Source organism: Barbus barbus (genome assembly GCF_936440315.1).
Source record: "Barbus barbus genome assembly, chromosome: 5".
Taxonomy (NCBI): Eukaryota; Metazoa; Chordata; class Actinopteri; order Cypriniformes; family Cyprinidae; genus Barbus; species Barbus barbus.
In genome coordinates, this window is record NC_136733.1 from 14519114 (window position 1) to 14534866 (window position 15753).

General features: G+C 36.9%; 1 protein-coding gene across 1 annotated transcript in view; it reads right to left on the reverse strand.

The window, feature by feature from the left end:
* Positions 1–245: 245 nt before the first annotated feature.
* The window catches only part of LOC306869306 (serine/threonine-protein kinase SIK2-like), a 31254-nt gene continuing 15746 nt past the window's right edge, over positions 246–15753 (reverse strand). The window contains exons 10-15 of the mRNA XM_079416000.1: positions 11814–12030; positions 8877–9140; positions 4527–4687; positions 4215–4334; positions 2751–2845; positions 246–2655 (exon numbers count right to left, since the gene is read on the reverse strand). Of these exons, the coding sequence (XP_079272126.1) occupies positions 2220–2655; positions 2751–2845; positions 4215–4334; positions 4527–4687; positions 8877–9140; positions 11814–12030 (1293 nt within the window). The 3' untranslated portion in view covers positions 246–2219. The remainder of the gene's footprint in view (positions 2656–2750; positions 2846–4214; positions 4335–4526; positions 4688–8876; positions 9141–11813; positions 12031–15753) is intronic.

A 15753-nucleotide genomic window follows, 5' to 3' on the forward strand; every position in this document is an offset into this window, starting at 1 on the left:
TCAAGAATACCTTAATTTGTGTTCCGAAGATAAATGAAGGTCTTACGGGTTTGGAACGACATGAAGGCGAGTAATTAATGACAGAATTTTAATTTTTCGGTGATCTATCCCTTTAAAACATACAGTATTTGTTAAAATTATTTTAACCAATGAAAGGCCATAATCTTTCTCAGTGTATAGTCAGAACTGAGGTAATGTGATGTGAGATATTTATGAACAAAATGTCACTCAAACATTTTCACTCAAGGAACGCGACTTTTATTCCCCCTTGTGCAAGGAACTCAGCATTTTCAATTGAATATAACAAAATTCATATTGTGATTACATATTGGGAAACATTTTAGCACTGAAAAACGACTATAACAAAACAGTTCACTTTTCAATGTCAGAATAATATCAACAATAGTCAAGAAGGATCTGACTACAAATTCTAAATAGTCACAATAAGATCTTTTTCCTTCGAAGGCATAAAATGACAACACTCACTATCGACACCCATTTTAAATATCAGAACTATTATTCTAGATATTGCTATACTTTTGAATGGCATATACTGTAGGACCATGACAGCTATCTCTTGTAGCTGGATGGTTCCAGAGCAATCCACATAGTGGACTTCAAAATAGAACCTAAATGGAGACTTTGGTTCAAGGTATCTGTCAAATGAGGGTGCTTCATACTGCATTTCCAAACAGGAAGTTGTACGTGAAGAATTAAATCTATAAACAGACATTCTTCAAAAAGGAATAAGAAGAATTGAAAAGGCACAACACTTAAGTTTCTAAAAAATCTGCTGGACTTCAGTTTGAATAATAGTGCACGCTGTGTGAAATCATTGTTAATTCTGATTGGTTTAAACCATGTAATTCTGAATGTTTACAGTAGCTCTAAAAGCAAGCGTACTGTCAGAAAAACCATGTACTGTAACCTTGTTCTTGTCTACTTCTCCAGTCCACTCGGATAAGTCCAAAGTAGGTAATGTGATTTTAAAGTCAACATGAACTCAAAACGAACCCTATTTACTTTAACGCACGTTGTTTGGTCTTACTGTGCATAACCATTGGTGTATATTATTTCACAGATGATTTGTTTTTGTAATCTTTCATCATTGCTCCACCCGAAACAACTTTACTTTGTCTGACATCATCTAGGTCGTGCTTGTTAATGTTTACCAATAGTCAAACAGCAATGTGGTAACACTTTACAATAGAGCTACAGGAATGAGTCCTAAAACCCAGACTAATCATCACAACGTCAACGCCTGAAATAAATTCTGTGGTTCACACAAGCTCATTATTCATTAAAAAGTAATACACCACCCATAATTTGAAGCTTTTACATGTCTTGAAAAAGTTGGTTGCTACTTAACAAGTGGGAGGCACATATGCAAACTGTTGTAATTCCTACACCGTTCACCTGATTTGGATGTAAATACCCTCAAATTAAAGCTGACAGTCTAAAGTCTGTCTGCAGTTAAAGCACATCTTGTTTGTTTCATTTGAAGTCCATTGTGGTGGTGTATAGAGCCAAAAATGTTAGAATTGTGTCGATGTCCCAATATTTATGGACCTGACTGTAAATTATTGTTCATTGTTGTTTATTTTCTGGCCAGTTTACAATACCTAATTATTATTATTATTTTTTAAACAAATTTAACCTTATTGTAAAGTGTTGGCAATGTTTTAAACTTAGGTCTGACTCTATATTTTGTTCTTGTCTTTCATGCAGAAGTTCATCACTCAGAAAAATAGACTCAATGCTGTTTCATGTTGACTTTAACATTATTTATTTTTTATCCCTTAAATAAGTCTTAATATTTACACATTTCTCAGTTGATTATATCTATTATTTAAAATCACACAATACTAATAAGGAAAACTTGAGTAGCTACTGATCATTTAAGGATGAAACAAACTAATTATAAAAACACTGAAACTCGTAGAACTCTAGAATATTATATAGGAAAAGGAATATTGCTTAATACTATTTTTAAACTCTATGGTTGCTGCACTACATTTAATCTGTGCTTACCAAAAAAACATTTCAGGACACTAGCGTATCTCACAAACATCTCTGAAAATGAAGTTCTGTAATGGTCTACCACAGTTCTGTAGGTTTATAAGATGTGACACAAACCATGGTGTCTTGTTCGTCCCTGAGGCCGTTTTTTCGCCACATCTTATGCCTGAGAGCCAGCCTCAGAGTGCTTTATTTCACATTTAGTTTACGAGTACACAGCCCTGTGGGGCCTCTATGGTCTCCATCATCTCGCAGTCCAGGAAGGGGGCTTCAGGTGCAGGTTGAGCCGAAGCGCTCTCTGCTTTGCCCGGTGAGAGAGGTGGCTGAGCAGGACTCCACGCGTATAGGGGGTCTGTAGGGAGGCATGGGGTGTAGTTTGTGCAGCTGTCTGGCGGCAGAAGCCAGTCTGGGAAACGGGCTGGCTTGGGGCCGTATGTCAGGGACGAAGTGCTGGGCTCCAGAAAAGGGGTTAGGGTTTGGGTCCGTGTGAAGGGAGGGCTGGATAAGGGACTGCTGCCGTTTTGGGGGTCTCTTCTGTCCAGGGGAGGGCGGTAAGCATCCTCAGCCAGCTGCATCTGGTGGAAATAAGCCTGAACCTGAGACTGCTTCTGGAGATAGAGCCTCTTCTGCTGCAGTCTGCGGAGAGAATTACAAATGAACAGATGTGTCATAACTAAAATTTAAGGACAACTTCAGGATATCAGTGCATTATGAAGGCAGTAGTTCCTGACCTGTGCTCCTGGAGTTGTTGCTCTAAAGTGCGCGGTGCAGCCTCTTTACAAAACATCTGTCCACTTCCAAGACCACTTACCAACTGACTGGCCCTCTGAAAAAAACAAGCCATAAGCCATTATTTTAATAAGTATCAGTTCAGTCATGAAACTATAGATTGCACAGTCCTTTACATGCTAGCAATCACATTATTTACTACATGGCAGTTGATTGGCCTCTGCTGATTATGCAGCCATTGAAATTGTTTGCACAACATATAAATGGTCTGGTTCAGTGTTTGTAGTAAGCTAGTCCTGCAGCACGCTATCAGAGTTGCTCTGAAACCCTCCACCTCCCCAGCTCCACCTGTCTAGATCTGCTATGGTATTTATTTGTGCCTATTCATGTAGCAGTATATCTTACACAGACATTATGCTGTGGGCATGTATCTATTGGCAGCAGCAAGTCCATATTTTCTCTGCAGCAGCAGGAGGCATAGCAGATCTAGTTAACCATTTATTTTTTGCTTTTTTTTGTTTTATGAAGATAACTGTGGCTCAGATTTCCAGAACTAAACCAGCATAAACTAAACCGTACTAGCACAAAGTCACGCTGGTTTTAGATCAGAATTTCAGTAGGGATTAGAGATTAATATGTTATGCTGGCATAAATACTATTTTTAAATACTGTTTTGTGATATTTGGGTCAATGTCACTTATAATTATTATTTAGTTTGGTCTGGTTCTGTTTTTACTGTCAGTTTCAATAATATATTACAAATGCAATTAATACATACAATGACTTGAGTACTCATCTTCTATGATGGGGATGTCTTAGTTTCTGAATTAAAATTGAGGTGCATAAAGCCAAAATTGTAAGGGTGCTACAACTGTGCTGATTATCATAATGAAGAAAAAAAATGTCAAGAATTGCATTTTTTAAAATTAGTTGTAGAAGTAGTTTGGCAATCTTATACTATTATTTCTTAGAACAATATTTTAATAAAACTCCTCACAGCTTATTCATATTTGAAAAATGGTTGTCCTCATAATCAAAGTTATGTGATTTAACCAACAAGCAGAATTAAAATAAATAAATTAATAAATAAATCGAATAATTTGAGCTCTTCGTGACAAGGCAAGATTAATTCAGGCTGTAAAATATCATGTGGTGTGACTACCCAAAAACAACAACAACAACAACAAAAGTTAAATACCCTTTATCTTGAAAAATCTATTTAAAACAGTAACTATATACATATATGTGTGTTTGCATATATATGTGTTATATGGAAAATATTACGTTTTACTTGATGGTAACACCAAGGAAACTCGAAAATGATATAATTTTTTTTTTAAACCATAAAAAAAGAACATGAACACAGAGTACATTTCTAAAAATGTAGCATATGTGATTTAAACCAGATTTGTAGAATTTTTAAAATTTTCTTTATTGTGTTCAATCTTATACGTAATTAAGTATACCTGTAGTCGCTGAGCGAGGTACTGCGTTTCCAAACTCTGTCTCCTGGATAGCAGATAAGGGTGGATTTTACCAGTGAATGTCGACGTATCTTTTCCACTTAGACATTGGCGTCCTTCTCCCTGAAATTTAGAATTTGTTTCATATCCGTATAAATCACAGAGAACTGCCAAGTCTAACAATAAAAAAAGTTAAGACAAAAACACACTTCAGTATTCTGCTACCTATTTTATTCCACATTCAAAAGCAAAATACCCATGCATAAAATGTAAAAATAGAAAACAATCTGAGAACAGCACAAATAGCTTTCTGACCTGGTGGCTGAATGGGTGGTGAGGCTCTAGGAGCTCCTGGGGATTGATGGTGGGTTTACCGCCTCCTCCACCATCTCCTAACACTATCTGGGCTTTGTTTAGCTCCAGGAAACCCTTGGTTCTGGCCAGGTTCTGGAGGTGCTGTCTGAATGCCACTAAACCTGTTGGGTTCAACAAATTCAACAGACTTTAGAGTCAGATGAACTGGTGGAGATATTCATGTGACTGCTGCAGGGGTGGTCTGACTCATAGTCTTGACTACTGCTATAATTAGTACTGGAGTGAATCACTGCGATTATTTACAGCTTTTAAAAGTAGTCATTATTCATAGAAGGTCAGATATCATTCAGAATGAGGGTTATTTTATCCTCTAACAATAAATCTTCCAAAACACTGATTATGACATGCAAATACATGCCTGCAAGTGACCAAAACAGTAGTCATGCAAGGTTTTGTCCTCCATTCACAAATATGGGAGAATGCATACGGTAGCAGATTTTGTCTTTTGTAGCACATTATACTATAGGGCTGTTGAATGCTTGAATCTGATTGGTTGATGAACGTTCTAAGGTGTGTAATTATTTTCAAGGTAACACATGACTAAATTAGTTCCAGGCAGGTCACACTGCATGTGTCCGTATCACTTCAGCAAATTATTTCAGTTATTTCAAAGGTCCTTTCAGCCTACAACAGCAAAAGAACCAAACCCACAAAGATACTGAAGCAGCAAATGAATATAGTAAACAATATGATAAAAATGACTAATTATTTCCATGTTTTTGCCACAAAATACTATTTTATTATATACGGAAAGCACATACTCCCACTCTCTCTCCCTTACAAATGCACACATACTGTACAGACAAATAACTCACAAAAACATGTTTTCAGCGCTGCTGTGATGATTTTATTATTTTAAAACATTTTAGCAATTTAAAAGCTACATGACATCTCTCCCTAGAGAGGTAATAATGGTGCTGTTGTTGAAGCAAATAAACTTATAGCTTTTAGTAGAAATGAGCTGCGTAAGAAATTAGTCTTACATGCAAGAGCATTTTAAGGACAAAAACCCAACGAGGGTCTTAATATACAACATCTGAGCAATGTATTGAGATGTGGTAACGATAGTATAAGAATAATTGACTCCGGTCCATTTAATTATTAGAAAATAACACACACCTAATGTATTTCTGTAGGGAAAATTACTGGACTTAATGACTACAGACCTGTGGCTCTAACGTCTTTGGCCGTGAAATCATTTGAAAAACTGGTTTTTGGCTTATCTAAAAGGACACCACAGGACCCTTACTGGACCCCCTGCAGTTTGCCTACATAGCAAACAGGTCTGTGGATGATGCAGTCAACATGGGACTGCACTTCACCCTGCAGCATCTGGACAGACCAGGGACTTATGTGAGGATCCTGTTTGTAGATTTCAGCTTCGATTTCAACACCATCATCCCATCACTTCTCCTGCCCAAATTAACTCAGCTCTCCGTGCCCACCTCTGTCTGTCAGTGGATCACCAGCTTCCTGACAGATAGGCAGCAGCTAGTGAGCCTGGGAAAATTCTCATCCAGCACCCGTACGATTAGCACTGGAGCTCCTCAGGGCTGTGTTCTCTCCCCACTGCTCTTCTCCCTCTACACCAACGACTGCACATCTAAAGACCCCTCTGTCAAGTTCCTAAAGTTTGCAGATGACATCACAGTCGTCGGTCTCATTCAAGACGGTGACGAGTCTGCTTACAGACAGGAGGTTAAGGAGCTGGCTGTCTGGTGCAGTCATAACAACCTGGAGCTTAACACGCTCAAAACTGTGGAGATGATCGTGGACTTCAGGAGAAACCCCCCTGCTCTCCCCCCACTCACCATCATGAACAGCACTGTGACTGCAGTGGAGTCATTCAGATTCATGGGCACCACAATTTCTCAGGAACTGAAGTGGGACAATCACATTGAGTCCATTGTTAAAAAGGCCCAGCAGAGGTTCTACTTCTTTCGCCAGCTGAGGAAGTTCAACCTGCCACAGGAGCTCCTGAAACAGTTCTACTCTGCCATCACTGAATCTGTCCTCTGCACATCAATAACTGTCTGGTTCAGCTCAGCTACCAAATCTGACCTCAGAAGACTACAGAAGGTATTCCGGACTGCTGAGCGTTTCATTGGTACAACCCTCCCCACTCTCCAAGAGCTGCACTTATCCAGAGTCAGAAAAAGGGCTGTCAAAATCACTCTGGACCCCTAACATCCAGCTCACTCCCTCTTTGAACTGTTACCATCTGGTCGATGCTACATGTTATTTTGTACATTGCCTATTTGTATATTATTCTTTTATTATCAGTGTCCTGTCCTGTTGCTGTCATTCTGTTGCACTGTGGAGCTTCTGTCACTATAACAAATTCCTTGTATGTGTAAACATACCTGCCCAATAAAGCTCATTCTCTCATTCTCAAAAGACATTTGACTAACACACAGTCTGCATTTAACAGAATTACCTTTGTGTAATAACTGTATAGGTCACTTTTTTGCCAAAGAAATTGGTACAAAAAAGGTTCACATTTTTTTCACACATTTTTTTTAAGAATAAAGACTTAAAGGGGACCTATTATGCAAAAAAATCACTTTTATAAGGTGTTTGGACACAGTTGTGCGGCTGCAGTATGTAAAAACAACCAGCCTATAATGTTAAAAATCCACTAACTCATTTTTTTTAAATAAAACCAATAAATCATGAACAGTCTCCCCAAACATGCTGTTTCAGATTCTCCCTATGTGCACATTACTGAGGGGAAAAAGTCCCGCCCATTTGTGATGCTCTCTGCCCTATTAGCATAACACAGCTCTGAGTGAAATTACTGCCATTACTGGAGATATATACAATGTTAGCGCCAAAGAGGCATTACAAGTGTTGTGTTTTGGGATGCACTAATGAACATAGGAGTCTCCATAATCTCCTCTCATCTGAGCCGAGGACACTGTGGTTCAATTTCATTTTCGAAGGAAACATCCCGGAAAAAATAGGTAAAGTCCCCTAAATGTTTTGAAATCAATACCAACTCTTCGTGCGCGTACGTCAGCTCCAGACAAAGTAAGTATCATGCGTTTGTTTTCCAAATTGCCTTTTTGAAAGAGCTCTCTTGGCACTCTGTAAGGCTAATGATGCTAAAGCTATCATTGTCTCTGCCTGTTTTCACTGATGCTGCCTTCAAGTGCTATCAGAATGATCGTAAATAGAAATGTGGTAGTGAAAATTTGCATATGAAAGCAGTGTGAGTCGATCGCTTTAAATTGTCGAGTTCATAATCAAAAGTGGGACTTGTGATTGCATGAGACCAGCTATGTTGTTATTTTTATCCCGCCGTGCTCCCCTTCTGTGTAATTCATAAAAACAAATTTAGTATGCACAGTATAATCAGATGACTGACTTTGAAACTGAGTACGTTTTCTGTAAAGATAACTGGCTTGTACTAATAGTGGAATGTTTATTTGCAAAGGCTAGCACTGCTAATGCCAAAGCTTAAGCTCTTGAAGCTCCGCCCTCTTCTCCGGGAGCAACAGCTCATTTGCATTTAAAGCAACATACTCAAAATCAACGCGTTTTGGCTCAAACCCTAAAAGTGGCAATTTTAACAAGCTATAAAAATTTATCTCAAGATTCAAGATTTTTTTTATTTGTCACATACACAATTATACAGAGAATAACCAGCAGTGAAATGTAAGTATCTGCGGGGTATTCTGAGCTAAAACTTCACATATACGCTCTGGGGACATCAGAGACTTATTTTACATCTTGTAAAAAGGGGCATTAAAGATTGTTTTTCTGTTTACTTTTGAAGTAGGACTTAAGTACATATTTAAATATACTTTCATAATTACTTCTATTGTCTCTATATGGTTAAAGTGTGCTGCTGAATGTACTGTACTGAGAGGCATTTATGGTAAACAAAAATACACTTAAAACTTGTGTCATGTACTTAAACTAGGGCTGTCAATTTAACACGTTAAATTGTTCAAAGTTGTTCCAAACCTGTACGAGTTTCTTTCTACTGTTGGACACAAAAGAAGATATTTTAAAGATTGTTGGTAACCAAACAGTTGACGGTAGCCATTGGCTTCCATAGTATTTTTTCCATACAACAGTCTGCTTAGTTACCTGCATTCTTTAAAATATCTTCTTTTGTGCTCAACAGAGGAAAGAAACTCATACAGGTTTGGAACAATGTCAGGGTGAGTTAAAAGTAATTTTGCATGCAGAAATGTAGTGTGCCCAGCCAGTTTGAGAGAAAAGTGATTGATGAAAAACAAAAATGACAAATGATGTATACAAGACAACACAAATCACCCTGACCTTGAGTGAGAGACGTGTCTGAAGCCCTTCTCCCCTCTCTGAAACTGACTAGTGAGTGATTATGAGTGCCCTGCCCCTCCGTGTTGAGCAGCTGAAGGGTGGGTTCAGGGGGCTTCATGCTCAGGAAGACTGGAGCTGTGGGGCTGGCAGGTGTAGTGCTTAATGCATCCTTTAGAGCTGGATTCTCTTCAGGCAAGCTGAAATCACTTCGAGTTGAACCCATGCTGTATTCTGAGTCCATGCTGCCGAGAGACGGGTTTAGACCTGCAGAGAGGAGCTTTTGTTGTAAATGAAGTTTACTCAATAATATGGATGTAACCGTATTTATTCAGTGTCCAAAAACTAACACCAAAACTCAAATGGAAGTTAAAGCTGAGTTAGGCGAATACATAAATCTTAGTAACCGGGAAATTTCAAAACTGCAACATTATGCATGGTTTACATTACAATGTAAAACATTAATCCAAGCCTTGCTGAACACATTCTAGTCCAGACATAAACATAAACACATCTGTTTTCCTGTGAATTCTCTGAATATGCTCCTTGCTGTACTGACTACACTTGTTTTTAATCAATGTATGAATTAAGCTTTTCTTTCTTTTTTCATTGTCTTTAGGATATTTTAGCAATGCACTTTCTTCTGATTTTATTCTCTTTATTATGCAAATCACTTTATTATGTAAATATCAAATTCCCATTGTTAAGGAAATGTGCTTTATAAATAAACTTGATGTAAGTGACATGAGCAAAATCAGTCACAAACTACAAAAAAAAAAGCTTGCTGTTAATGTTAGTGGGAAAATGTACTGTAAGCAGTTTAGCTAGGATGCCAAGTTGTAATGTTCCTCACAAATGTTTTTATTTTATTGCATATTGTTTTTATTTTTATTTTATAAATGGATTTGATATATTTAAAATTTTTATTTGAATGCTCTATTTCAAATAAATGCTGTTATTCTGAACTTTCTATTTATCAGAGAATCCAAAGAATACAGTTTACACAAAAAATATACAGCACAATTGTTTCAACACTGATAATAATGAGAAATGTTTCTTGAGCAGCATATCAGAATGATTTCTGAACGATCATGTGACAATGGGCCTATATAATAGGCCTATATAAAAATAGAAAACAGTTCTTTTGAATTGAATGAATTTTACAGTATTACTGTTTTTACTGTATTTTTAACAAATGTTTGATTCTGTATATTGAGCAAATAAACGCAGTCTTGGTGAGCATTTATGTTAACCTGACTGAGGATTGCTGATCGATTGCTTCTGTCTGTCCCTGTCTATCATGCTGCTGAGAGGCTTGCGATTGTAGCGCCGTGGTACAAGGTAAAGGGGGAGGTGTTGCCACAATTTATAGCAATATTTTCAGTATTTCTCAGAGGTCGGGTTTCAAGTATAATTTGTTCGTAGTAATGGTGCCTCATATAACGTTATCCAAAGAAACAAGTGTTAATGATAAATCCCCTGCAATGTTTGTACTGGCTACTGTATACAGGCCACCAGGGCACCATACAGAATTTTCAGATTTTCTATCTGAGGTAGTGCTGGCTGCAGATAAAGTCCTAATTGCTGGTGATTTTAATATCCATGTTGATAATGAAAGAGATTCGTTGGGATCAGCATTTATAGACATTCTAAACTACATTGTTAGATTGTACATTGAGGTGTTAGTTATTGGACCAAAAATGATAGCAATCTTTCCTTCGAAAAACAGGTTTCTAGCATTTGTAAAACGGCATTTTTCCATCTTAAAAATATATCTAAATTACGACCTATGCTCTCAATGTCAAATTCAGAAACATTAATTCATGCATTCATAACCTCGAGGCTAGATTATTGTAATGCTTTATTGGGTGGTTGCTCTGCACGTTTAATAAACAAACTCCAGCTGGTTCAAAATGCAACAGCTAGAGTTCTTACTAGAACCAGGAAGTATGACCACATTAGCCCGCTTCTCTCAATAATGCACTGGCTCCCTATTAAACATTGTATACATTTTAAGATCTTGCTAATTACCTATAAAGCCCTGAATGGTTTGGCACCTCAGTATCTGAGTGAGCTCTTGTCGCATTAAAACTCTGGCCATTTGATAATACCTAGAATATCAAAATCAACTGTGTGCGGGAGATCGTTTTCCTATTTAGCGCCCAAACTCAGGAACAATCTACCTAACACTGTTCGAGAAGCAAACACACTCTGTCAGTTTAAATCTAGATTAAAGACCCATCTCTTTAACGTAGCTTACACAATACACTATCACATTTCTATAATTCAAATCCGTTAAAGGATTGTTAGGCTGTATTAATTAGGTCAACCGGAACCGGGAACACTTCCCAAAACACCTGATGTACTTGTTACATTGTTAGAAGAATGGCATCTATGCTAATATTAGTCTGTTTCTTTCTTATTCCGAGGTCACCGTAGCCACCCATATCCAGACTATATCTAGATCAGATGTGGATCAGCACCTAGAGATGACCTCTACAGCCAGGACACCTAGATGAGCCCCAGAGACTGATCCCCAGTGAAGACCCTGTCTTCAAGACGGCCAAGACCACAGGAACCAGATGAGTCCTTTTCAAAATCTGATTCTGCTTTAGCCTAGATTTAAACTGCTGATTTTGTCTGGCCAGAGGAGAATGACACTATTTCGACAAACTATTTCCCTGTCTAAATACCGTAAAGCTGATATAAAGCCACCCAGCTTTATATCAAGCCGATGTTAAGCTGCTTTGACACAATTTGCATTGTTAAAAGCGCTATACAAATAATATTGACTTGACGATAACAGACTTTCAAAAATCTTATAGACCTCAAACTTTAAATGGTAATATATCATTAAGACACTAAATATTAATATTGAAGCGTATTAAAGACTATTAATTACCTGCCCTCATCACACACATTATGAAATGCAGTACTAACCTGTGATGGGCAGCACAGCAGGTTGGTTGGTGACCTCAGACAGCGTATGCCGGCGCTGACTGAAGCGAGCTGTATGAAAGGCAGCGAGGGGCACAGCATGCTCTTCCTCCGCCTCAATGCCCTCATCAATGGATGTCTCCATAACGTTGCTAGGCAGCGAGCCACTGACTTTGCGGACAACGACTGGAGGAAGCGGGTCCAGTAAGCAGCCGTCCACCTGAGATATAAATACACAAACGCACCGTTTCTTTTGTGCAAAACTATTTTGGGCTGAAACAGTTCAGCAGTCTTTGTGACATTTTCACTTTACTGTTTTCAGAAATGACAAGGGAAATCAAAGCCGAAACTCAATGGATTTAACTACTAGTTATTCCCAAAGAGGCAAACAAGAAAGCTTTTACAGTTTTTCTCAATTGCTAAAACACTATAACCATGCTTTTGAACAAAAATGTCAATACCATAACGCCATTTTTTAAAAAGCACACCCATTTCCCTAAACTATAAACACTATTTCCCTACTTTGACACATGAGATTTGGTGAACTGTTACTGCAAAACTACACAAATCCCTACATTTCTCAGTGCTTACACCATGTGGTCATTTAGAAAGCACTAGCATTCAATATTGTTCACTCAAGTCTGCAAAGTCTGAGCTCAAATAGCACACAATTACCCAAGTGGAAACACCAGGAGTCAAAATTTATCACACACCAATCAGAACCTTCGATGGATAAAGGGCCAAAGTCAGCTTACAGTTTTTCTCAGTCGCTTTGGTGCATTTCTCAGATCAGAAATTAAATTCTCAAAACTACTTGTTCAACCTCCACATCATCTAGTCACTTGTGCACATCATAAAAAGTTTCTCATTCTTTTAAACAAGTTGCGATTGCTTTTACATTTCTCTGCGTTTTTCCTACATTATCATTTACTATTGTCATGTTGCTCAAAATGTATTATTTAGTTCTCTGTGCTATAGTCTTACCCTTCAAAACTTCAAGTCATTAGTTCATCGTATAAGTCATTATGGTAAATGCAAAATGATTGATCTAGTTGTCGTAAACTGTCAAGCATATTCTCTACACATTTCTATTAGGCTTTTTATAAATTTGCCATGAATTGTTCAAGTGAATCTTGACTTTCACTAATGAAGAGAGTATAGATCAACCAATGACAAACCAGTTCTCTGAAATAGCTCAAAGGTACATCTCATGAACCTTCAATTGGAAAGCATATATAGACAGAAAACAACACAAGACTTACAAATTCTGACAGTGGACTTTCTCATTTTTATTTTTGCCTTTGTGCCTATATTTCTTTTTCACAATGACGTTGTGAAAGTGTTTTCTTTTTTTTGTTGTTGGTCAGACCACTAGTAAAAGTGTAACTGTGAATCATAGCCAGTCTTTTTCAATCAATTTTACCCAAGAAAGTACCACAAGCAACACTTATCACCAGTTTTTGTAGTATTGTTTTGAATTTATTTCATCAGTGTGTAAGACTGTGTTGTAGTGTGTGTGTTTTTGAAGGTTTGTTTGTCATGTCTGAGAGCTAAGTTTAGTTGGAGTTGTTTTGAGTGGAGAGCTTAATTTTGACCTGAATATAGGACGTTTGGGGAATTGAGTTACAAGTTATGAATTTGTGTTTAGAGTTTCACAAAAAAGAGGCATAATTTCAAGACGTGTTTAAGCAATTGAGAAAAACTGTAAATTTATATAATAGTAAAGATTGTCAGTGCATAATAATTTAAAGTTGACATAAAATTCAAGTAATAAATCTTATTGTGAACTTGTCTAACTCAATCTGATATAATCACATCACTATTCATCACTATTGATAGGTTTCTTTTCACATCAGCAGCCAATGAGCTTGCTGCTGAACATTCAAATACTTGGCTAGTGCTTGCTGTAGCAGTTGCAGCGCACTTCAGAAACCCTCCACCTCCCCCAGCTCCGCCTGTATAGATCTGCTATGGGGTAATTCATGTTTGTTATATACGGGGGTTATTTCATATTAAGTTATTTCATGTTTTATGTGCAGCAGCAGTATTTCCTACAAGCTCAAAGCAGCATGTCTGTGGATGTATTGGCAGTAGCAAGTCTCGGTACTTGCTCTGATGCAGCAGCAGCATAGCGGATCTATTTTGCCAAGACCAAACACATTAACATTGCCATGTATACTACCATGCTAAACTCTCTGAGAGTGCTCATGACAGAAACACAATCTATTTGTAGAGCAAATATACATCAGTAATTCTATTCTACCTTCTCTTTTGTTACTATTTTTTCTATTTTGATATTGGAAAGCTGCTTTGACACAATCTGTATGGTTAAAAGCACTATATAAATAAAGGTGACTTGACTTTTGTTCATAACATTGATAGTCTTCTGTTACATTCTAATACAATGAAAGTGTTTCATTGGCATTAAAAACCATTAACATACATGGAAACTTTCCAGTTCACAAAAGAATCTTTTAGATTACATGTTCTTAAATGTACTTTACAGTACAGTACAAGAAAAAAAAACATGCTTCTTTTACGAACTGTTCTCTAAAAGGTTGTTTTGGGAACCAAAATATATTTTTATTTTTCCAAAGGCATCACTACCAAAAAAAACACTTTTTGTAACCTTTGTTTTTAATAGTGTAGACAATGTCTGTTTCATTTATGAGAAATTATGTAATGTTGCCCTGCTAAATGCCCACAGGCGACCAGCAGCTTTCCTGAATTACAATAAGCCAGCTGATATAAGTTTGTAAAGAGATCCCTAGATTGCCATCTGTTCAGCTCCACAGGCGCTGAGGCTAAATTAATGACTTATCACGCGTCCCTTTCTTCATAAACATTTACTTCTATTCATTTGGCAGACAGTTTAACAACAACTCACAGTCCATTTAAGGACTACTTTTAGAAATGTGTTTGTTCCCTTGGGATTAAGCTTTTGACCTTGGTATTGCAAGCACCAACTGTACAGAAAAAGACCTGTTGGAGGGCAAATTGGTATGTATACGGCAGAGTCCCCACAGGATGAGTCAACACTGCACGTCAATTAAAGAACAGTAGCTATGGAGATTGCCTTTGCGACAGCCAAGGTAACAAATGTTGTAGTCACGGTTTTCACGAGTGGAGAGAACACCCAGCACTCATCACATAGGTGGTGCATCACTGGCACATCAGGGGCATTTACAAACACAGAGCCGTGCTTTTGTGCAACAGCAGGAAGAAAACCTGACATGCTGGCCTTACTGTAACAACAGGCTGCAAATAACAGGACGCGCAGATGAAATGCAGGTTATATGTTTCCCCATGATCTACAAGGGTGAGCAGCATGATCATGATATTTTATATCATGGTGTGTGTATATGGCATAATAGTTCATTTAGCTGGAAATTTGTTGAAAAATGATTTATATTTTGATAATTATTAATTGTAATATTTTGTACAATAAAGTAAATATATTTTAAAGACAAGTACTTTGTTTAATTAAAATGGTTTATCTATTAAATAATCATAATAACAATAATTAAATAATAGTAATATTTCAGACAATACAGTGAAATAATTTTTAAAAAGACAATTGCTTCATCTCTGATCAAATTCTTTTAATAATAGTAGTTTAAATTATTATTACTATTATTAATAGCTTATATCTAAAATAATCATCATTAACAACAACAATAATGATAATATTTAATAATTTTAAACAATGCAATGAATTCATTAAAAAAGTACTAATCTGACTAATTTATTTGGAGAAAAAAAGGTGATAAGAAACCAAAGTCTGGCATTTGTGCAATAACAACATCACATTATGACTTAAAACAATACACACAAAACAGGAAAAATTACATTGTTATTTTATATTACAATTAATAATGTATTAATAACTATATAAATTAATTAAAATATAATTATGAAATATTATAGTAATAGTATAGCTTAT